This window comes from Somniosus microcephalus, chromosome 2 (assembly GCF_052327205.1).
Source record: "Somniosus microcephalus isolate GS21.2 chromosome 2, FLI_Smic_1.0, whole genome shotgun sequence".
Classification (NCBI taxonomy): domain Eukaryota; kingdom Metazoa; phylum Chordata; class Chondrichthyes; order Squaliformes; family Somniosidae; genus Somniosus; species Somniosus microcephalus.
The window spans coordinates 300201723-300226268 of record NC_140988.1 but is presented as its reverse complement, the minus strand read 5'-3'; the positions used below and the strand labels follow the sequence as shown (position 1 = coordinate 300226268).

Genomic DNA, 24546 nt, shown 5'->3' with positions numbered 1-24546 from the left:
GGTGACATCACAGACTGCAATTTCATCTGTCAAGAGTTCTTGACAGATGAAATATCAGTGTTTCACAGCTGTTTCAAGCTGTGAAACACTGACACTCTGAGTTCTAACATGAGTCCTTCTGCACAGACTCAGTTAGAACTCTCACCGGCACTCAAAGCTGAAGGCTGTCACTTTTGACAGATCGCAGCCATTCAGCTTTCAGTTCCGGCTGAGTGATGCGCTCCCGACGGCTACAGGAAGAAAGGCTGTTAAGGTAAGTACTGGGACCCGCCGAAACCAGGCGGGAAGGGATTAGTGTGGGTTTCCCGACGGCTCCAAACCACGCCAGGTTAGAGCAGGCAGGCCGTCGGGAAACCCACACGAAACCCCTCAAAATAGGGATTAGGCTAAAAACTGCCTCTTAACTACCTGTTAACAGGCAGTTAATTGGCACTAATCCCTTCCCGCCTGGTTTCGGCGGGTCCCAGTGCGGGGCGGGTACCCGCCGCCCCTGAAACTTACGTGGGGTGGGGTTTTGGGCAGGATGGTGTCGGGACCCCCAAATTCGGGATTTCCCCCCCCCCCCACACACGCCTGAAACCCCGCCTGACGGCTCCACGAAAATCTAGCCCAGAGAGTATGATGAAGCAGAAGAAGAGCATGTATGACAGATGTCAGGTTGCAAATACATCTGAGAATCAGACTATATACAGAAAGGTCAGAGGAGAAGTGAAAAAAAAAATAAGAGGGCAAAGAGAGGGTATGAGAATAGAATGGCAGCCAATATAAAAGGTAATTCAAGAGTCTTCTATAGGCATATAAATAGTAAAAGGGTAGTAAGAGGAGGGGTGGGGCCAATTAGGGACCAGAAAGGATATATATCAATGCCAGGACCACTGCTTTTCTTGATATATATTAATGACTTGGATGTGGGTGTACAGGGCACAATTTCAAAATTTGCAGTTGACACAAAACTTGGAAGTATAGTGAACAGTGAGGAGGAGAGTGATAGACTTCAGGAAGACATAGACAGGCTGGTGAAATGGGCGGACAAGTGGCAGATGAAATTTAACACAGAAAAGTGTGAAGTGATACATTTTGGTAGAAAGAATGAGGAGAGAACATATAAACTAAATGGTACAATCCTGAAGGGGGTACATGAACAGAGAGACCTGAGGGTATGTGTGCACAAATCACTGAAGCTGGCAGGGCCGGTTGAGAAAGCATTTACAAAGGCTTACGGGGTCCTGGGCTTCATGAATAGAGGTAGAGAGTACAAAAGTGTGGAAATTATGATGAAAGAAAGACTTGCATTTATATAGCGCCTTTCACGACCACCGGACTTCTCAAAGCTCTTTACAGCCAATGAAGTACTTTTGGAGTGTAGTCACTGTTGTAATGTAGGAAACGCAGCAGCCAATTTGTGCACAGCAAGGTCCCACAAACAGCAATGTGATAATGACCAGATAATCTGCTTTTGTTATGTAGATTGAGGGATAAGCATTGGCCAGGACACTGGGGATAATTCCCCCGCTCTTCTTCGAAATAGTGCCATGGGATCTTTTACATCCACCTCAGAGAGCAGACGGGACCTCGGTTTAATGTCTCATCCGAAAGACAGCAGCTACAACAGTGCAGCACTCCCTCAGCACTGCACTGGAGTGATCAGCCTAGATTTTTGTGCTCATGTCCCTGGAGTGGGACTGTGAGCCCACAAACTTCTGACTCAGAGGCGAGAGTGCTACCCACAGCTGGCACACCTGCATTAACCTGTATAAAACACTGGTTCGGCCCCAACTGGAGTACTGTGTCCAATTCTGGGCACCACACTTTAGGAAGAATATGAAGGCCTTAGAGAGGGTGCAGAAAAGATTTACGAGAATGATTCCAGGGATGAGGGACTTCAGTTACGTTGATAGACTGGAGACGCTGGAGTTGTTCTCCTTGGAGAAGATTGAGAGGAGATTTGATAGAGGTGTTCAAATTCATAAGGGGTCTGGACAGAGTAAATAGAGGGAAACTGTTCCCCTTGGCAGAAGGGTTGAGAACCAGAGGACACAGATTTAAGGTGATTGGCAAAAGAACCAAAGGTGATGTAAGAAAAAACTGTTTTACACAGCGAGTGGTTAAGATCTGGAATGCACTGCCTGAAAGGATGGTGGAGGCAGATTCAATCACGGCTTTCAAAAGGGAATTGAATAAGTACCTGAAGGAAAGAAATTTAGAGGGCTACGGGGAAAGGGCGGGGGAGTGGGACTAGCTGAAGTGCTCTTGCAGAGAGGCGGCACGAGCTCGACAGGCCGAATGCCCTTCTTCCATGCTGTAACCATTCTATGGTTCTACCTTAATGTGGAGCCAGGAGGAGCATATGTGGACTCATCTTTTCAGTTTTCGAGCCGGCTGAAATTCGAAGGGCCTGAATCGATGAGCTGCATTAGGCACCTGCAGCTCACCGCTTTTATGATGATGAGGCCAAGGACAAATTTAGGATGGTCCTTGGGCCTCTCCATTCTGGTGCACCATGGCTGTGTGTCTGATGGGTCATGCCTGGTTTTGGGTGCTAATTAATTTAGGCTCCAGAGTATTTGATAGGGTAGATTGTACATAGTTGTAGAAGTAACAAGCTTGATAGACCACATACTCACACCACAGTTATACAGACAGATATAGAGATACACACACTCTCACACAACACACTGTTTATACACACAATGGGGCAGTAATTCCTCCCCAAATGCGTGAGTACGGAAGGGGTACTCACGCGTCTGGCCGGAGGAAATGCCGGTTTTCAGCATGCACAGCGCATGCGCTGAAAACCGGCATTTCCTCTCCTCTAACCCAAGAGTTGAAGAGGCTAGTGCGTGCGCTGTAGGGGGCAGCGCGTGCGTCTTGGATTTCCTCTGTTTTGGGGGATTTGCGCATGTGTAAAGGCCTCCGGTCTTTACGCTTGTAAAAAGCACACGTAAGTATTTATTTTTACAGGTAAGTGGTGTTTTAGTGCAATTTAGAATTTTTTTTTCCACAGGTTTATTATTTTAAAGAATCTACAATAAGGTAAGTTTAGTTTTAGACCCTTTTTATTAAAAATTTATTTTTTTCAAAAAAAAAATTATTGTTTAAATTATTTTTTTTAACTTATTTATACTTAATTTAATGATTGGGATGTTTTTTTAAATTTTATTTAAAGTTTAAATAGTGTTTTGGGGTGCAGTACTTCTCATGAGTTTGACAGTTCCTACTCTCAAACTTATGAATGAAGTTTCCCCTCCCCTGATTGGCTGAACAGTGCTCACCTGATCCCAGCCGGCACATCGCACTAACTACGCCGCTGGGTCAGGTTAGCACAGCGCGCCGACATCAGAACCTGGCCACTGACAGGAAATCCACTGCGGGCCAGGTTTCAGATGTCGGCGCGCCGGGTAAGTGCACATCGGGGGCTTGCACGCGCGGCAAGCCCCCGACACCAAGTTCTGGGCCATTGTATACAGCCACACATCCTAATGCTAAATGTGCACCACACAAACAACACAGATACAGGCACACACCTCTCTGTTATACACCTTTCATTTGTCATTCAAATTTTATTACTGCAAAGCATGTTCTTCATAAAGGCAATTAAACATCAATCTGATGGGAAATAAACAAAGAAAATTCTGGAAAGACTCAGCAGGCCATGCAGCATCTGTGGAGATAGATACAATGGCCGAGATTTTCCTTACATCGGCGGATCTGGTGCGGTCAGGGTCAGTGGCAGGTCATGGCCCCGCTGCTAGCTCCATCCCGCTCTGGAAAATGAATTTCCATTGATAGGGCTTGTTAAGCCCACCCAGCTTGTTTCCCGGTCCAATTAGAGGAAGCGGGTCTGGTGATGTCATTCATGACGCGTCATCAGCCGCTTTCCTTAAAGGGACCATGGCTAACTTTCTTTTGTCATTTGTGCTGTCAGTGTTCTACAGCATTGAAGTGTTGCAAACACTGACAATGACTGCACAGAGGTGCAGGGCTGCACCCAGGTTCTTCCATGTCTCCCTCCATATGCCTATGGAGGGAGTCAGAGTACGCAATAAGGTCCTCTTCCCTTCCGATGGGCAGAAGAGACCTCCCCAGGAGACCAACATAGCCTGGTTGCACACGCACAGGAGGTCACAAGCAGGGATGTCGTCAGGAGGACCTGGGTGCAGAGGCGCAAACCTTTCAATTATCTCAGTAGATCATGAAATGTTAGTACAAAGCCACACTCAACCTCATCTTGCTGTGCCTCTCATCATCCCCATCACTCTGCCTTCCCAACCCTACTCCTGCACATCCTTACTCACACCAACTTACCTCACACCTCCACCCATCCCTCTCTCTCTATCTACATTATCACATCCCCATCTCACTAACCACCCTCACACGCACCTTCATCCTAGTGCAGTCATACTAACTAACAATACACAAGGGTAGCCACTTGGGTATTTTATCCAATGTTCATGTAAAGTTTGTATTAATGTGCTGTCAAACATTGAAACCTTTATTTTCAACACTTTCTATTCTTGGACAGATTTATGTGCACCTTTGGAAGTGGCTTAGTGAGTTGCAGAGAATGGTGAGACATAACGGTACCCCCCCACAATGGTGGTGAGTGTGAAAGGAATAGCTTGGACATTGTAGGGATGCTTTATGGTGTTGGTGTGGGGTGGTGCCAACCTGGTGCATCATGTGGCAGCCAGGGTGTACATCGTCAAGTGAAGTAAATGTGGCCATGGTGAGTCCATCCCTGGCCTCCCGGGCAGCAATGTGCTCAGGTGCTGATGTCCTCTGTCCTGTGTAACATCAGGTGATTGCGGAGAAGGTTGGTGTTGTTGTTGGTGCTGCTGGTGTTGGGGCTGATTGTGGTTGGATTCTGAGGACCATGGTGGAACAGTATAAAGGGCACCCATGTTGATGGCAGGTGAAGTCGAGATGACAGAAGCATTCTGTCAATGCTGAGAGAGTTGTTCCAATGAGGTAAGAGCGAATGGAGAGTGGAAAGTGGAAAGCCTGCAGAATCTGTGCTGCAAATCGACTGAGAAGTAGCTTGTGGCTGAGGAAAGTGATGATCTGTCAGGTGGGAGCTTTTACTGTACATTTGAAGCTGTCAACTAATCAGCTGGAGCAATGGGCATTCAACTCCCGCCTCAGGTTGACAGCCGTGGTCCCCGAACAACGTGGTTCCCATGGCCATGAAGTTAAAGTCAAAAGGTAAGTTAATAAAGCCTGTTAATCATCTGTCAACTAGATACTAATGAGTTTAATTGGGTCACCCGCCGCTGCCTGTCAGGTCTGCTCAGCGCTGACAGACCCGACACTGGGAAAGACGCGTTACAGTGGGTTGACAGCGGGGTCAGGGACCCACTGTCAAAAAAAAATCACTTTCCCATCACGACCCGCCACCGATCCCGCCCGCTGACACTCCGGAAAATCTTGGCCAGAGTGTTTCAGGTTGATGACCTAATGAGTTCTGCAGTCCAATTATAATAAGGTTTAATTGTCAGTGAATGTATACCTTCTTCCTGAAAAATAATTGCTGCTCTGTAATACCTTTTTAGATATACTGGTTATTGTCCTCAGTCTAAGTACAGTGTTGGGCAATGCTATGGCAAGCTGACCTCTAAACTGCTCACGGATCCTGGAATAGTACGCTCTGGACAATCACTTCTCCAGCCAACCCAGAATCAAGAAACCAACAATAATGTGGGAACTGAAAAACATCGAAATCTGCTTCAGAGTCATAAAGCCAGCAGGAAAGGCCAGAAACTGACTGACTTAATTATCTGTGGATACACTGGTTAGTTACCTACTGCATTTTGATAAAGGAAGCTTATTTTAATTGGCTTACTTCTTTAGGCAAATGATTAACTAATGCAGGAAACAGCTAACAACATATATTTGCTACAAACTAGCTCGACAAGTAAATAAATTAATTAACAATTTGTGCCTATATGTTTCTTGTCTTGTCAAATTAAATATTGACTAGGCGACTGAAGAATGTGACAGAAAGTCAAGAGCATAAGTCATCCAGCCTATCTCCACATTTACAAGCCCAGCGTCACAGGCAAAACTGTAATGCCTATCAAAGTAAAGCTTTCTCCCCATGCAGGATCATTTGGTTTGGATATATTCAATTACATTACTTTAGATGTCATCATACAACAAATCCTGGCCGCACATCGCTTCAGCGATATTTGAAAGAGTTTTACATTTCCGTTCAATTCATAAAAAATATATGTACTAAGTCCAGTACTGTTTATGCAGAATGTCCTTATTACCATTGGTTTACTCTAAGTTAGAGGCACATCCCCGTAGAGAGAGAGGGAAAATCAGAGGATGCCATCCTGCGTAATTCTTGCATGCCTCAGAAAAAAGTCATTGAGCAGCATTGGCAGAAGCCTGGGAGTGTGACGCCTCCATAATATGCCAGCTAAGAAATGGTGGTGGGTGGAGGGGGTGGTAGCGCAGTTAAAATCGCCTCATTCCCACTCCATTCCCACTTTCCACTGTTTTAACTGGGCCCTTTATTTAGGCGGCTATGGTGTCTGCCTGACTCTGTCTCAGCCTCAGCCTCAGCCTCATTAATATGCGTGACTTAGAGTCCTAAGATGTAATTCGGACCCCGAATGCATCTTAACCACCAACTGAGCAGGGCACCCTCTCCGGCTGCCCCGCTTAGTATATCCTATCGCAGAAGAGGCGGAGGCCATAAAAAATAAGATTTAACCTTATTTTTGCGTGGCATAGAAAGAGCAGATTGCTCCTCCGGGCCTCGCAAGGGAAGTCTGGGTCTTTGCTGCCCTGTGCTCCTCCATCTTATCACCTGTGAGACCCTGCCAAACCCCCACCATGGCATACCTGAGTGCCAGAGAGCGGCCTCTGAGCCACTTGATCTTCATCCACCGGCAGGCAGCCAGCTGCCTCTTTACACCCGATTCAGGATGTAAATGAAGCCCAGTAGTTAAAATAGCCCTAGCCTAAAATTGATGTTGTCAGTAGGATTAGATGCTTGTCTGTACTCACCCCACCTTAAAATTTGACCACCCCTCCCCCTAAATATGGGACTGAATTTTAATGGGGCAGACTGATTGGGAGCAGGGGTCTCCAAAGCAGTTGGGTTCCCCACAGGCTCTGCCGAATTTAACGGCAGAACCTGATTTGCATGGGAAGCCTCTGTTTCCCACCCAGATTGAGAGGCTGGCTGGCTGAGGGCGGGCAGGTCCGCAGCACTAGACCGCAGAGAGTGGGGAGGGAGGAATCGCATGGGGGCCAGGGGGGGAGGTGGTTGGAGGAGAGGGGGTGGGGTCTGAAGAGATCAGGAACCAGGGCTAGCACGGGGTGGGGGGTCTGAGGAGATCAGGAACCGGGGCTACCACGGGGGTGAGGGGTCTGAAGAGATCGGGGGCTGAGAGGAGCTAGGAGAGGGGAAGGATGAGTGGGGGTGATGTCAGCAAAGATCGTGGGGCGGGGGGGCGGGGAGTATCAGAGGGCCGTAGGAGCATAGGGAGAGGGAGGCCTCTGGCTTCGTGGTGGGGATCGAAGTCTGGAGTGGGGGTGGGGATTAGAGGCCTGGTGGGGGAGAATTGGAAGCCTGGGGGGGGGGGGTGCGGAGACCTGGGCGGGGGGTCGGAGGCCTGGGGGTGGGGGGAGGTGGTGGGATTAGAGGCCTGCGGAGGGATCGGAGGCTTGGGGGGGGAGGGATTGGAGACCTGCGGAGGGATCGGAGACCTCGTGTGGGGGTCTCTGATCGCGGGGGGTGGATTAGGTAGGGACGCTGGATCCAGGAGGTAGGTGTAAATGCTCTTACCACCTGTATGCAGCAGTCCTCGCCTTGCATATGCTGATGGGTTTCATGAGGCCTGCAAACCCCGACCAACTAAAGTTAAATTCAAAAGGGAGGTTGTAGGAGTCTCTGCACTCCTAGCAAAGAATCTATAAACTCAACAGTAGTTAACAAACTGAGATTAATGTACTAAAACTTTACAAAACAAGAAAATGCAGGAGAAGCTCTAAACAGGTCTATTCACTATCACTCCACACGAGGACTGGCTGGAAACGCCCTCTACCTCTGACGTCATGACGTCATCACGTTTCCCGCCGTTGGGACGTCACATGACCCACGTGATGACGTCATCGCGTCAGATCGCGATTTTGTCGATCTAGCTCTGTTTAACCAGAGCCAACATTAAAAGGTAATAAACATGATTAAAGGCAATTGTACAAGTCACTGTGAGAGTCTCTTAGTGGCTTTGCCACATACGCCCCCCCAGAATTGTCTTTAACGAGAAGAGTCAATCGCTGAGGAGGTCGGACAAGCCTGCTGGACCAACTCCTAAATTCCCGGAGGGGAAAACGCTGAGCAGGCGGCGAGCTGGCAGGTAACACGGCAGGGTGTGGCGGCGGCCGGCGGCCGGCCGTGGTGCGGAGGCTGCGCCAGCTCGATCGGTCGTTCGAGGTCTAGGTGCGCAGGCTTAAGGCGATCGACAGAGATGTGATCAAGCTTGCCCCCAACGTCGATCACGAAACTCTTGTCCCCTGCCTGCAAAACCTGGAAGGGCCCTGCATAAGGAGGTGCGAGCGGGGTACGATGGCCGTCTTGGCGCACAAAAACTAACTTGGCCTTCGACAACTCCCCCGGGACGTTGGACGAAGGCAAACCGTGCTGTGAGGTCGGAACTGGGCGGAAACAGCGGGCTGCATCCCGGTGGGCCTCTCTTTGCCTGGCCGCGGACCATGGCCGCATAGGGGTCGGCAGGAATTCACCCGGAACTCAAAGCGGTTGCCCGTAAACCATCTCCGCCGCCGACGACTGGAGATCTTCCTTCCGTGCGGAGTCCTAACATCACCCACGGCAGTTTGTCGACCCAGGATGCATCCAGAAGGCTGGCCCTGAGCGACGCCTTCATGGAACGATGGAACCGCTCGCACAAGCCGTTCGCTTGCGGGTGATAGACCGTAGTGTGGTGGAGTTTAACGCCCAACACGGAAACCACCTCATTCCACAGTTCAGACGAAAATTGCGGCCCACGATCCGACGAAATATCCGCAGGGACACCAAACTGGGCTACCCATGATGAAACGAAAGCTCGAGCAACATCCGCAGAGGTGGTGGATGTCATGGGGACTGCCTCCGGCCACCTCTTGGTGCGATCCACCATTGTCAAAGGGTACGTAAAGCCCCGGGACGGTGGAAGCGGGCCCACTAAGTCAATGTGAATGTGATCGAATCGCCGCTCCGGGACCTCGAAGATGACGAGCGGGGCCCTGACATGCCGCTGCACCTTGGCCCGTTGGCAAACAACACAAGTGTTCGCCCAGTCTCTGACGTCTTTGCGTATTCCCCTCCATACGAATTTGGAGACCAGCAGCTTTTGCGACGCCCGCACTACAGGATGCGATAGGCCGTGTATGGCATCGAAAACAGCCCGGCGCCATTTAGACGGGACAATCGGATGGGGTGCACCCAACGAAACATCGCAGAGCAGAGTAGTACCTGTGGAATGGAACGGCACATCCCTCGGCTGGAGGCTGGCTGGAACCGAACGAAAAACCTGGGTCTCCGGGTCGGCCGCTTGGTCAGCCGCCATCTGTGTGTAGTCAATGCCCAATTGGATGGCCTGGACGGCGGCGCGGGATAGGCAATCGGCGACGACGTTGTCCTTACCGGCCATGTGCCGGACGTCGGTGGTGAACTCTGATATGTACATCAGCTGCCTTTGCTGCCGAGTCGACCATGGTTCCGCAGACTTGGCCATTGCGAACGTCAATGGCTTGTGGTCAACAAACGCGATGAAGCGGCACCCTTCGAGGAGGAAGCGAAAATGGCGGATGGCCAAAAACAAAGCCAACAGCTCTCGGTCGAAAGTACTGTACCGGCGCTCATGCCGTTGTAGCTGGCAGCTAAAAAAGGCCAGCGGTTGCCATGCGCCGTCGACCCACTGCTCCTGGACGGCCCCCACTGCGTAGTCTGACGCATCCGTCGTGAGGGCGATGGTGGCTCCCGGCAGGGGGTGTGCCAACATGGTCGCGTTGGTGAGCGCAGTCTTCGTCTCCTCGAAGGCGCGATCCATGTCTTGCGACCATACCACTGGCTCCTTTCCCGTCATGCCCCTGAGGGCCTCGTAGAGCGGACGCATGAGCTGTGCTGCGCTGGGGATGAAACGATGATAGAAGTTCACCATCCCCAGGAACTCCTGTAAGGCTTTCACGGATTTCGGTTTCGGGAACTCCGCGTTCGCCTCCACCTTGACTCGAAGTGGCATTGCCCCAGCGGGGATTATGCGGTGGCCCAGGAAATCAAGTTGCGCTAGACCGAAACGGCATTTGTCCGGGTTAACGATGAGGCCGTGCTGCTGAAGCCGTCGAAAAAGGACCCGAAGGTGCTCGAGGTGTTCCTCCTTGGAGGTGCTGGCAATCAGAATATCATCCAAATAAACAAATAAAAAATCAAGGTCCCGCAGGACTGAATCCATGAGGCGCTGAAACGCCTGCGCCACATTTTTAAGTCCAAAGGGCATTCGTAGGAATTCAAAAATTCCAAAGGGGGTAATGACCGCCGTCTTTTCGACATCTTGAGGGTGCACTGGCACCTGGTGGTAACCACGGACGAGGTCGACTTTCGAGAAGATGGACGTCCCCGCCAAATGCGCTGAGAAATCCTGTATATGGGGAATGGGGTAGCGGTCGGGCGTCGTTATCTCATTGAGGCGGCGATAATCACCACAGGGCCGCCATCCCCCGCCAGGCTTGGAGACGATGTGGAGCGGGGAGGACCAGGGACTACTGGACCGACGGATGATCCCCATTTTCTCCATCACGACAAACTCCGCCTTCGCCGCCGCTAGCTTGCTGGGCTCTAAACGTCGCGCCCTGGCGTAAACGGGAGAGCCGGTAGTCGAAATATGATGCTCCACCCTATGCTTGACTGTCGAAGCCGAAAAGGTGGGCTTCGTCAGCTCGGGGAACTCCTCGAGGAGACGGGCGAAATCGTCGGGCGGTGGCTGCGCACATGAAATCGTGTGTGACGCAGCCGTGCTGCGCACCCCTGAAATATCGTCGAGCGTGGCGGCGTGAACGAGGCATCGATTTTTCACGTCCGCCCAAAAAGTCAGCACCCAACAGGACCTGCGAGATTTGAGCGGTGATGAAATTCCAGGTGAAAAGCTGTCAACCGAAACAGACTTGGACGAGCCGCTTTCCGCAAGTGCAGATCGAACCCCCGTTGACCGCTTGCAGAGGGGGACCCCATCCGCCGGACCGAAGGTCGATGACCGAGGCGGGAAGTATGCTGCATTGCGCCCCCGTGTCGCATAGAAAACGACGGCCCGAGATGGAGTCGGTTAAGTAGGTGAGATTCCCGGAAGCGCCGATCGCCATCGTGGCCGCAGGGGAAGTACTGGGACCGACGTGCTTGACTCGCGGCGGTCTATTCGACGGTCTGGTAACGAAACTGCACGGTGGGCAGCAGCAGCGGGCCTTCGGGCCGAAACGAGCATGGTAGTAACAGTAACCAGTCATCGGAGGCGCCGTGGTCGGAGCCGGGGCCGGGCTCCTCATGGCGGGGCATTGCGCGATGGCGCAGTTTTGTTGCCGGACTGCGTAAATCTTATCCGCCTCTTCGGCGAGCGCGACGCAGTCTGCGGTTTCTGCTCGGGCGAGGGCTGCCTGGACTTGCTCGGGGAGCTGAGTAAGGAACAGCTCGCGAAACAGAAAGCACTGGGGCTCGGACCCCAGGAGAGTCAGCATGTGGCTCATAAGCTCCGAGGGTTTGGAGTCATCTAACCCTGGTAGCATCAGTAAACGGCGAGCGCGCTCCGCTTTGGTAAGACCAAATACCTGCAGCAATCGTGTCTTGATGGCTACATACTTGTCAGCATTCGGGGGACTCTCCAGAAGGCTGATGATTCTCGACGCCGTCGAGCTATCGAGGGCGGTGACCACGTGGAGATATCTGGTCTGGTCCTGTACGACATTGCGGAGTTCAAATTGCGCCTCGGCTTGCACAAACCAAGAGGCCGCCTGTTGTTCCCAGAATTGGGGGAGCTTCAAGGCCACTGCATTGGCCTCCATTACTGGCCCGTGTTCTGCGTTCACCGCGAAAAACGATCGCGAGGATTCGGGGTCACCAATGTAGGAGTCTCTGCACTCCTAGCAAAGAATCTATAAACTCAATAGTAGTTAACAAACTGAGTTTAATGTACTAAAACTTTACAAAACAAGAAAATGCAGGAGAAGCTCTAAACAGGTCTATTCACTATCACTCCACACGAGGACTGGCTGGAAACGCCCTCTACCTCTGACGTCATGACGTCATCACGTTTCCCACCGTTGGGACGTCACATGACCCACGTGATGACGTCATCACGTCAGATCGCGATTTTGTCGATCTAGCTCTGTTTAACCAGAGCCAACATTAAAAGGTAATAAACATGATTAAAGGCAATTGTACAAGTCACTGTGAGAGTCTCTTAGTGGCTTTGCCACAAGGTTAAACAGAGGCTTCCAGCCTCATTATAATATTTAAATAGATGACCCGCCTCCTGGCAGCGGATTGGCTGCCCACCCCCTGTCCCACCTCTGTTAAAACCGGATGTGGCCGGGTTGGAGGCGGTTTCAGGTCAGGATTCAGATTTTTAACAGTTTAACTTCCCACACGCCCCCAACCCACCTGGTTTTTGTTAGGTTCAAATTCCCCCATGGTGTCTAACATAGGATTGGAAGTGATTAATGAGAGGAAAATATTTTTAGAATGAGGGGAGATTAAGGGAAACTTAACTATCACTGTCAACAGTGAAAATTAGTATAGAAGCCTTATGTTTATTTTATTGTTTCATAATTGCTCATCTAAGTGCTTTAATCATACTCTACACATCAGGAATTTATACTGAACTTTAGCTAACATATGCTTTTTTTTTCTCCTATATTTGTAAACAGGCTTTGTTCCCAGAAATAAAATCTATTTTTCAAAAAACTACACAGAAACCTGCATGGACGCAATTGCAGAGTTTGAGAGAGAACAGCTTAAGATTGCCTCAAAGAAACAGGAGATGGAATTGATAAATGCATTACAGACTGGGAAAACCAGGGCACAGACTGAGCAAGAGAAGAAAGTAACAGCATCTGTGCTCATCTCTATCTGCTTGAACAGAGCACATACATTCCTGTTATCCTATAGACACTGTACTTTGACACCAAACAAAAACACGTCTTTTATTTTTCCCCTTCTTCCTTCCCCGTCCCCTCCCCTCCACTGCATCCTGCCTCCACACTGCTGATCACAGCCAGAGGTCCAACTGATAGGAATGTGAATTTGTGCTTTAAGGCAGTGGTTCTCAAACCTTTTTGGTTGAAGGACCCGTTTTCAAATGGATTAGTAATCACGGACCCTCCATCTAAATTATAATACTATATATAATACACATAATATGAAAGTGCTGCTTATAAAGAGTGCTTTGATAATGCTTTTAAGAAAACAGGTATTTACTTACAGATATCAGTGAGGTGTGTGCGCCTGCTTCTCGCACCAATTCTGGGTACTCCGCAGGAACACATGGCCACTATCAGCCAATGAGTGCTGGACAATTTTTAAAGCTGTTAGCAGGCTGGCCAAGGTGAGTGAGGGCGGGAGCACCCATGCATATGCTGGGATGCTGCTGGAAGCATGACTCACCGTCACACTGTCCCACTGGCACGTTCTGTCACAACTGCACTGTGGGATTGTACGTGTTTGCATGAACACGTCAGGCACGTGTTTGAAGGGCCCCGCAGACACTCTGAGCACGTGTCAGGAGGATAGCACAGGGTCGTGGCGCCAGGGAGAGGAATTGGCTCGACCAGCAGGGAGCGCTCGTTGCAAAGTGAGTGAGACCTGTGGACCTCTGTGAGGAGGCAGCCCCAGTCATTGAGAATAATTCACAAGAACTGAATCAGTGTTGGTTTTATAAAGAGGAGCAGGCCTGAAATTACCTCCAGCCGCAGACCCCTGGAAAGTCTCTACAGCCCCCCGGGGTCCGTGGACCCCTGTTTGAGAATCACTGCTTTTAGGCTTCAGAGCCCTAAAACTCAGACATTCATGAAGTTTTAACTCCCTCTCATGAGCTCCTGCGAGGTTTCCAGGTATTAATACTGACTTTTCCCCCACACTGGACCACTGAACAGTTCACTGAAATGGCACAATTTAATCTTCTCTACACTGAACTAAATTAATAATATAAGAACATAAGAAATAGGAGCAAGAAATGTGAATTAAACCAGAATTAATACCACTCTCAACACCAAGGCTAAAATGGGCTACAATGTTTTTACCCCATAATTTTCAAGCTCTCTTTAGTTTCTGGACATCTCCACAGATCCATTTGGTGCTGTTGTTTGGTCAACCCACCAAGAGCCAGGTTTGAGGAAGTGGAATTATGGAGATTGGGATGCTAAATTTGGGTCTCTTTGGGTCAGCAGTAACACTATCACAATGTTGTGCCTGAATATCTTATTTACTCCTGGAATCATTTGAATTGTATTTTTTCGAAACATATACCATCATTATTAATTCTTCACATGCTTTTAAGTAATCTTTGATGTACTTATTTATTGAATGTAATTGCTCTGGAATATCATACAGGGCATTAGCAGAGGCCCCAGAGCAGGTTACCTGCCTCTAAGTCCTCTTGACTGATGATAAATGCATAGCCGAGGAAGGCTGAAGGGGTAGGAAGAGAATAGGAAATTTTAGGAATAGGAAAAGGCCATTTGGCTCAACAAGCCTACCCCTTCTTAATTGTGCCTAAAACTGAAGTCAATATTCCAAATGGCATCTGACCAACACTGTAAAACTGCAGTAGTATTTCCTTACTTATATATTCAATGCCTCTTTCTATTGAAGCCCAACATTCCATTAGACTTTTTGACCACCTTTTGCTCCAGTGGATCAGCTTTTAATGACTTATATACCTAGTCCCCTAATTCCTTTGTTCATCTATCTCTACCACCCCCAGCACTTATGAATTGGCTTTTGAAAATCCATTCATCCTTGACTATCTACCACCTCAGTACTCTGTCACAGAACACCCTGAAGCTGATGAGCATTGGAAGATTATAACTAATGTATCCCCAATTTGCACACCTATTTCTTTTAATACTCGAGTGAAAACCATCTAGGCCTCTGTATTTGCCCAGCTTCAATCACATTACATTTTTTCTGTTTATACTAATGCTTGTAGGTTCTTCTCGTTCATTAATCTTTAGTCTTCCCTGTACCTCTGGAATTGTATCCTGTTTTTACATGATGAAGACCAAATCAAAAGATGTATTTAACAGTTCTGTCAAATCTTTAACAAGCTCTGCCTTCCCAGGTGTTTCCCTGAAATAGTTTTTTTTAAAGATTATCCTTGTAAATTGATGTTAAAATTGATAGGTTTCACAGAAATCACAGAAACCCCACAGTGCAGATAGAGGCCATTTCGGCCCATCGAGCCTGCACCGACACATATCCCACCCAATCCCCGTAACCCCTACACCAACACATATCCCACCCTGTCCCCGTAACCCCACGTATTTAATCCCCCTAACACTAAGGGTCAATTTATCATAGCAAATCAACCTAACCCGCACATCTTTGGACTGTGGGAGGAAACCGGAGCACCCGGAGGAAACCCACGCAAACACGGGGAGAATGTGCAAACTTTCTAGAAGGTCATCTAACCTTTTTAAATAATGGAACTATGTTTCCACTTTTCAGTTCTCAGGAATTGCTCCCAAATTTAGTGAACTTTTTAAAACTTTGCTAGTTTTTATCCTTACTTCCATTAGAAACTGGTGCATGTATGTTGTCTGGAGGCTGATGGTTTGTTTACTTTAAGAATATTAAAACATAGTTCTTCCTTGCCTGGTGTTCCTTTAATGGTGTTTGTATTGGGAACTGATATTTTCTTCTTTCTTCTCAGCTTTTAACAGCCAATTACAGGACACCTCTCGCAGCAACTACTACCAATCCTGGTCCTTATTACTTATCGTGCTCTTACAAAGCACTGACCTCTCCATACTTAATGGAAAATGAAGACCCTGATAAACATTTTATGCCAGGTGAGTATGAGAGGTTCAAATTTGCTCATTTTTGAATGTAGGTATAAGTAAGCACTTGTATTAATATTGATTTGTGTAATGCCTAGAATTGAAGTGACATTGAAATGTTGTAGAGCCTGTCCTGATGATTCATTGGACAAATGCACCACTTAGTGTGGTACGGAGCCATGCTGTCCTTGAAAACCTTAGGTTTGATCCATGGGAGTTAGCTGGGCTCAACCAGGGGTGTGGTAGAGACACTACAAGTGGCCTCAGTATCTCTGAAATGTCTAATTCTTTTACTACTTTCACCATGCTCCCTCCTCTCAGAAATTCAACTTCCATGCTGAGGGGACGGCACCATCATGGAAACTGTTGCAATTTTTGATGTCTTTATGTTGTTGTTTATCTTTCTCTCTTTCTTCTGCTTCTCTCTCTCTTTTCCCTTCTGCTTCTCTGCTCTTAACTCTTCTTTTTGCTTCTCTCTATATCTTTTACTTTCTCTTTAGATGAGAAGTGATTGATGAGTGGTAAGGCGTGATGTGGCAGGAAAAGGAGCCACAATGGCTGCAGGCTGGATTTGGAGTGGGGCGTTGCAGGTAAAATGTCACGCTCAGTGGTTCTCTTCCCATCCCCTCCCCCAATCACTCATGCCTCCTCCACTCCCTTTCTTCCATCATCACGTAACCTACCCCTTACTCTTCCCATTGTCCATTCCCTTCACTCTCAACACTCCCCTATCTCTTCCCCTTTGAAGTACCTGCTCAACCCTATATCCTCCACTCTCCCTTGCCCTGGTGTCACTCATCTTAGCCTTAACCTTCTATCCATTCTGCCGCACTATCACTTCCTCCCCCATGGATGGCTGGTGAGAGGCCAATGGTTCATTACCTGTTTCCCTCCTCCCCATCTCTTCTCCCCCCTACTTCCCTCACTTCCTATCTCTTTCCCTCAAAGACACTTTGAGGGTAATTGTGACTTTAGGTGATAATGTAAAGTGAGCGATATTTAACCAGCCGCCTGTTAGACAACTCACATGATTTTAATTTCCATTGACGTCAATGGAAATAAAAATTGGGAGGGACGTATAATGGGTTGATATCGCCCAGTTTGCAATATCGGCCAAAGTCAAAATTACCTCCCCCCCAACTCCCGATTACTTTCAAAGCTCAACTTTTAAAAAACGATATAATTAGTATGAGAAAATAAATTTCTGTCTGCCTCTTTATTGGTGTTTTTCTTTCTCTCGGTCTCTCATTCTCACTCTATTTCTCCCTCTGTCTCACAGGTAGAAGCAGTTAGCACTGAGCTTGTCCAATCATCAACAAAATGAAGATACAAAAGCGGAGAGAGAGCAAGAACAGGAGAAAAGAGAGGGCCTGGGAAGAGGATGAGGGTGAATGGATAAAGGGGCATGGGAGAGGTGAGTGGTGAGGAAGGGTTAGAGAGAGTGAGTGGGGTGAGGGTATGGGTGAGGGGGAGGGATTGATGGTCAAAAGATGGTGTTGGACAAGGAGTTGAGGAACAAGAGGGAAGTGGCATGGGTGAGGGAGAAGGGGGCATGGCACAGGGGAGGATAAAGAAGAAGCTACAGAAGCATTTCAACACTGACCAGACTAAGAACCATTAATCTTGTGAAGAATGCTGATTTCTGCCTGGTGGATTTGAGCTGTTTTTCTGTTTGATTGAAGCACATCATGGTGAGTTGCACTGAAGCAGTGTTTAAAATCTTTAAAATGTTATGTGCAGCTGCAGTTTGTTCACAGTTTCCGATCAGAGAATAATATTTTCACATTTCCCACATTACAACAGTGACCACACTCCAAAAAGTACTTCATTGGCTGTAAAGCGCTTTGAGACGTTTGGTGGTCGTGAAAGGCGCTATAGAAATGCAAGTCTTTCTTTCTTCTTTCGTATTTAATATACTACATTGGCTGAACAATAGACCACAATAGCGTGAGAATAGGGCAGATAATTTGTTGATTGCATACTGTACTACTGTGTTTGGTGCAGGAGATCTTAAAGCTGTACATTATTTGTTTCATAGGGTACAAAGGGTATGTGCCTCGTGCCCGATTTCAACTTGGAACAGGTTATCCTACCAGCACTAACTGTGCCTTGATCGAATTCAACCAGATGCTTAATAAATCAAAATCTACATCAATTCCTACTGTAAACTCTGTGAAAGAGGGTGAAACCTTGCCCCGGATTAGATGCATTTACCCCTCACAAGTGGGAATGCTGCCCCAGTATACGGGCTATATACCAGGTAAAAGGTATCCGAAGCTGTGGTGGTAATCAGAATGTGCAACATTTTTTTCCCTTTCAGCAGCTTACTTACTTACATATTCCCCATCTTATGTTCATTAATAAATAGACATTCTTATTATGAACACAGCTAGCTTTTGCTAGTTACTTTATTGAGCACATGTGGACTGGTACAGTATCTGTAGAGGCTTCCATCTTGACTGTTGCCTTGTGGGTAGCCTAGTGCCTCATGAGTAATGTAGTCTTAATATATATATACAGCTGGGTAGTGTAGTCTTATATACAGCTCTACACAGCTCTACGGCTCCACCTAGTGTCCACTATAGAATGACATGTTATTGATCATTACACCCCATTCCCTTAGCACCACCACAATGCACTATTACATAGTTCAAGTGCAATAAATAAAGGCAACATGGATTTAACAAGTTAAAATACACAAAAACTGACTCCAAACTAATGAACACACTAATTTTGCAGGATTCTCATTAAATTAACATTACACCCTAGCTTGCCCTGTGCAGCAGCTATGCTGCTGAAAATGAGGATTCAGGAATTACGGCCACCTGCCAGATTTCCCAGGATCAGCCTTATTTGAATATTGTTAGTAGGCTTTCAGTGGGATTTCCTGCTGTGCCAGGATGGTGGGTGCAGGAAATTTCTGTTGCTGCAGGACTCTGGCGCACTCAATGTTTCACCCTTGCCTGAAAACCAGAGACACTCAAGAGGAAAATCCTCCCTTACACTTTCCCACACGCCCTCCACCCAGACTCAAATGCACACTCTTTAAGTACCTTAAATTATCTTTCACCATCGGCAAGGGAATGAGCAGTTGATGAGTTGCCAGGTGTCTGTCCTTGTTCTATTCATCTCGCCATTGGAGGTGATGATTGCTGGTCTGGGATCATTTGCTCCCTGCTGTTTCTTTTTCTCAAGAAATAATTTCACCTCCACTTGTTATCTTCCTCCACAAGGTCAGGCTGAAGTCAAGAACACATCAGGGTGTGAATCTACCTCTTACTCAATAGCACAAAGTACAGAGAGGAATACCAACACATCAGAAGAACATTTTTTTTAAAGGAACAACAAAATGCTATTAGAACTGTCAAGTTCATGCCTTGATAAATCTCAACCCCCTACCTATCTTTTCACCCATACGCCTAAATCCTTTATCTCTCCAGATATACATCTCATTGCCTCTTGAACCCAATTATATTCTTCATTTCAGTGGCCTTCCTTGATAACTGATTCCACAAATGCTCTCTGGGTTTGCTTGGTTCCATTCTTATCTATCCAGTTGTAGCCAGAGAATCACCTGCAATGGCTTCTCTTTCTGCTCCCACACAATTGCCTCTGGAGTCCCCCAAGGATTTATCCTTGTCCCCCTCCTATTTCTCCTCTGCCCCTCGGCGACATCATTCGTAAACACAGTGTCAGGTTCCATATGAATGCTGAAGACAACCAGCTCTACCTCACCACCACCTCCCTCGACCCCTCCGCTGTCTCTGCATTGTCACACTGCTTGTCCGACATTCAGTACTGGATGAGCAGAAATCTCCTCCAGCTAAATATTGGGAAGACTGAAGTGTCGTATTTATAGAAACATAGAAGATAGGAGCAGGAGTAGGCCATTCGGCCCCTCGAGCCTGCTCCGCCATTCAATGAGATCATGGCTGATCATCCAAACTCAGTACCCTGTCCCTGCCTTTTCCCCATATCCCTTGATCCCTCCTTTAGCCTTAAGAAATAGATCTAACTTCTTCTTGAATATATTTAATGAATTGGCCTCAACTGCCTTTTGTGGCAGAGAATTCCACAGGTTCACCACTCTCTGGGTGAAGGAATTCCTCCTCATCTCTGTCCTAAATGGCTTACCCCTTATCCTTAGGCTGTGACCCCTGGTTCTGGACTCCCCCGCCATCGGGAACATCCTTCCTGCATCTAGTCTGTCTAGTCCTGTTAGAATTTTATAAGTTTCAATGAGATCCCCTCTCATTCTTCTAAACTCCAGCGAGTAATGTCCCAATCGAGCCAATCTCTCCTCTTGACACCAAGATGAGCTTCCGACCACATATCCGCTCCATCACCAAGACCGCCAACTTCCACTTTCATAATATCGCCTGTCTCTGCCCTTGCCTCAGCTCATCTGTTGTTGAAACCCTCATCCATGCCGTTGTTACCGCTAGACTTGACTATTCCAACGCACTCCTGGCTGGCCTCCCACGTTCTACCCTACGTAAACTTGAGGTCATCCAAAACTTGGCTGCCCGTGTCCTAACTTGCACCAAGTCCCGTTCACCCATCACCCCTGTGCTTGCTGACCTACATTGGCTCCTGGCTAAGCAACACCTCGATTTTAAAAATTCTCATCCTTGTTTTCAAATCCCTCCATGGCCTCGCCCCCTCCCTATCTCTGAAATCTCCTCCAGCCCCACAGCCCCCGGAGGTATCTGTGCTCTTCAAATTCTGGACACTTGAGTATCCCTGATTTTAATCGCTCAACCATTGGTGGCCGTGCCTTCCGCTGCCTAGGCCCTAAGCTCTGGAATTTCCTCCCTAAACCTCTCCGCCTCTCTACCTCTCTTCCCTTCTTTAAGATGCTCCTTTAAACCTACCTCTTTGATCAAGCTTTTGTTCATCTGCCCTAATTTCTCCTTATGTGGCTCGGTGTCAAATTTTGTTTTATAACACTCCTGTGAAGCGCTTTGGGATGTTTTACTATGTTAAAGGCGCTATATAAATATAAGTTGTTGTTGTTGGATTAAAAAGTTCTGTTGGACAACCATTCTTAACACGAACTTCCCAATTTTTAACTTCTCTTAGTATTTGAGTCCTTTGCCATTGTACCACTCATAGCTTTTTTTCTTTTATATGAAAATCTTTCATTTGAGCAACCCAACAAGATGGTATATCTTATATATTCAATGAAGCTCAACGTAAGCTCGAGGAACAGCACCTCATCTTTCGATTGGGCACTTTGCAGCCTGCCGGACTCAACATTGAGTTCAACAATTTCAGAGAATTATCCCTGCCCCCATTTTTCATGCAGTATGATTTTTGCCATTCCCATTTGCAACATTTTATCTTTCCTGCCTCTTACAAAAGTACAGGATGTTCTTTCTATTTCTTCCTCCCCTCCTAACCCCCCCCCCCCCCCCCCCACTGTCTCTGCACCTGCTTAATATCTGTTACATCTCCAGCTTTTTCCAGTTCTGATGAAGGGTCCCAGACCTGAAACGTTAACTCTGTTTCTCTCTCCACGGATGCTGCCTGGCCTGCTGAGTATTTCCAGCATTTTCTGTTGTTATTTAAGATAGTATATCTTGTTTAAATTGAGCCCCTGCAAGAAATGAGAGAACTAGAGCACTTCCTGCTCTTTATGATTAGGGCACACAGTGCTGTGAGATCTTGAGTGTCATTCACATTGTCATGAACATCTCCCAAGCATCATTTACTTCGATAATCCGAATACAGATCCAGTGATTGTTGGTACAAAATTCCTCTCACAGGTTTATTCCAAGTCAGCTGCTCCAGTTAATCTGTCCTTGTAGTCTAAATCCAGCAAAGTGAAATGAAGTGAGATCCATTGTGTTGCTAAGGCCAGGTATAAGCACAAATTACAGCTCCCTAGTCTTCCTCTCCTTTTCACCCCAAACTTCAAAGTTGCCATCTCACTTGTGTGATTTTCACCAGTTTTGACATCACTTTTGCACTATTTTGCCCAATTTGACCTGTGGCAGAACTTATGGGCATTTTTATTCTTCTGGACTTGAATCAGTTGCACTCATGGGACCATTAAGCAATTGTATGGGCTAACTCAACAACCACATTTTAAATGTGCCACTCTGCCCCATCTGTATTATTGCCCAATAGAAAGCATTCCAAAACCAACTGGAAGTAACAAAAATAATTAGTTATTTATTTTGTATTGTCCACTGTACCTTGATATTGAGAAGAAAGGTGAAGGTTTGAGTCAATAGTAGCATTTCATCATTGCAATTTTGGTTAAACTGTATAATGCATTTCCAAAAAATAAAGTTTTAATGGGTTGAAGAAACTTTAATGTAAATTCTGGTCCTGTTCTGATTTTACTTCCAGGATACAAGTATCAGTTTGGCCATACCTTTGGACACCATACTCAGGATGCACTAGGAATGAGCACCATCCAGAAACAAGTTTTGGATTGAAAATCTAATGGAGCCGTTTTCTTTCATAATCAAAAGAGTTCAAAGATAATCAATATTTAGAGAACAAAATGTAATAGATGCTCTTGTTTACAAATTCCAAACATTTAAACTGTATAAAAAAAAGTGATGACAGTGATTCACTAACAGTAATTTTAAAGTTGTATTAAAGCATTTACAAGATACAAAATAATTTTTTTAATGTATTTCTACCACTTTGGGGATTTCTTAAAGTGGATAATTTCATTAAAGACATATGTCATTTGTATTGAAAATTGCTGAAGCACGTTGATGGTTTAACCTTGTTTGTATAAAGAAATAAGTCTCGCCTATCAGTGTTCTGGACAGTTTTCACTATGATGACGGATAAAAGCAACCTTGGCATCTTCAGGCTACGGAGGCAGAAAAATGAGCCAGGATTCCTGCTCCTGCTCACTACCCAGTAATTCTTGCTGGAAAATGTGCATGACAAGCTCAGCTGTAATGCCTTTCATAGCTGAACAACTTGCTTGCACTGACTATTGCGATTCATACACGATGAACAGCTAAATGGGATACCAGAGGGCAGCTGGCACTTTTGGAGCTGTACTGCAGAAGTCAGCGCATTCAGTAGATAAGAAAATTGGGAAGGCAAAAGGAAGGAACAAAGCCAAAAAAATTACAAATTCTAATAGTCAGCCAGGAAAATCAGATCACATTACTGCTAATCTGCCCCTTCTCTGCAACCTGACTCAGCAACTTTCTGTTACTGCCACTTGGGTTGGGGAGAATAATTATGGAAAACCAGGTTCCTGCCAAGTTAAGAATCTTACTTGGACAGTCAGTCGCTGCTATAAGGAAAATCTAATGATGGACTGGTTTCTTTTCACCAATTGAAATTTATCTTTTAATAATAAAATAATCCTGACATTTTTTGTTCTAGTAACAGGAGTTGGCCATTCAGCCCCTCGAGCCTGTCCCACCATTCAATTAAGATACTGGCTGCCCGGCACCTCAACTCCATTTACCCACCTTTGATCCATATCCCTTGATACACTTACCTAGTAAAAATATCGATCTTACAGAGAAGTGTGAGGTGATGCATTTTGGCAGGAGGAACGGGGAGAGGCAATATACACTTAATGGCACAGTTTTAAAGAGTGTGCAGGGACAGAGGGACCTGGGAGTTAATGTGCATAGGTCCCTGAGGTGGCAGGACATATTGAGAGAATGGTTAGTAAAGCATATGGGATCTTGGGCTTCATAAATAGAGGTACTGAGTACAAAAGTAGAGAAGTTATGCTGAACCTTTATAAAGCGCTGGTTAGGCCACAACTGGAGTATTACGTCCTGTTCTGGTCACCACACTTTAGGAAGGGTGTGAAGGCCCTTGAGAGGGTGCAGAGGAGATTTACCAGAATGGTTCTGGGGATGGGGGAATCTTAACTACAAGGACAGGTTGGAGAAGCGGGATTTGTTTTCATTAGAGCAAAGGAGGTTGAGGGGTGATTTGATAGAGGTGTACAAGATTATGACAGGTTTGGATAGGCTAGATGGGGAAAGGCTGTTCCCACTAGTTGATGGTACAAGGACTAGGGGACACAGATGTAAGGTTTAGGGCAAGAGATATAGGGGGGAAGTGAGGAAAAACTTTTTTATGCAGCGGGTGGTGATGACCTGGAATTCATTGCCGACGGAAGCGGTGGAAGCGGAGACACTCAATGTTAGGAAAATTGATGGGACTGAAGGCCGATAAATCTCCAGGGCCTGATAATCTACATCCCAGGGTACTTAAGGAAGTGGCCCTAGAAATAGTAGATGCTTTGCTGGTCATCTTCCAGAACTCGATAGACTCTGGAACGGTACCCATGGATTGGCGGGTAGCTAATGTTACCCCACTATTCAAAAAAGGTGGTAGAGAAAAGGCGGGGAATTATAGACCGGTAAGCTTGACATCGGTAGTGGGGAAAATGCTAGAGTCCATTATAAAAGATGTAATAGCAGAGCACTTGGAAAGCAGTGACTGGATCGGACAAAGTCAACATGGATTTACAAAAGGTAAATCATGCTT

The 24546-nt window shown here is 46.9% G+C and overlaps 1 protein-coding gene across 1 annotated transcript in view; it reads left to right on the top strand.

Moving 5' to 3' along the window:
* Positions 1-22754, top strand: part of cimip2b (ciliary microtubule inner protein 2B) — a 35015-nt gene extending 12261 nt beyond the window's left edge. Inside the window, exons 2-6 of the mRNA XM_085973650.1 lie at positions 5550-5788; positions 12925-13100; positions 15927-16065; positions 18092-18313; positions 22411-22754. Coding sequence (XP_085829776.1) covers positions 5550-5788; positions 12925-13100; positions 15927-16065; positions 18092-18313; positions 22411-22499 — 865 coding nt within the window. The 3' untranslated portion in view covers positions 22500-22754. The remainder of the gene's footprint in view (positions 1-5549; positions 5789-12924; positions 13101-15926; positions 16066-18091; positions 18314-22410) is intronic.
* Positions 22755-24546: the final 1792 nt, after the last annotated feature.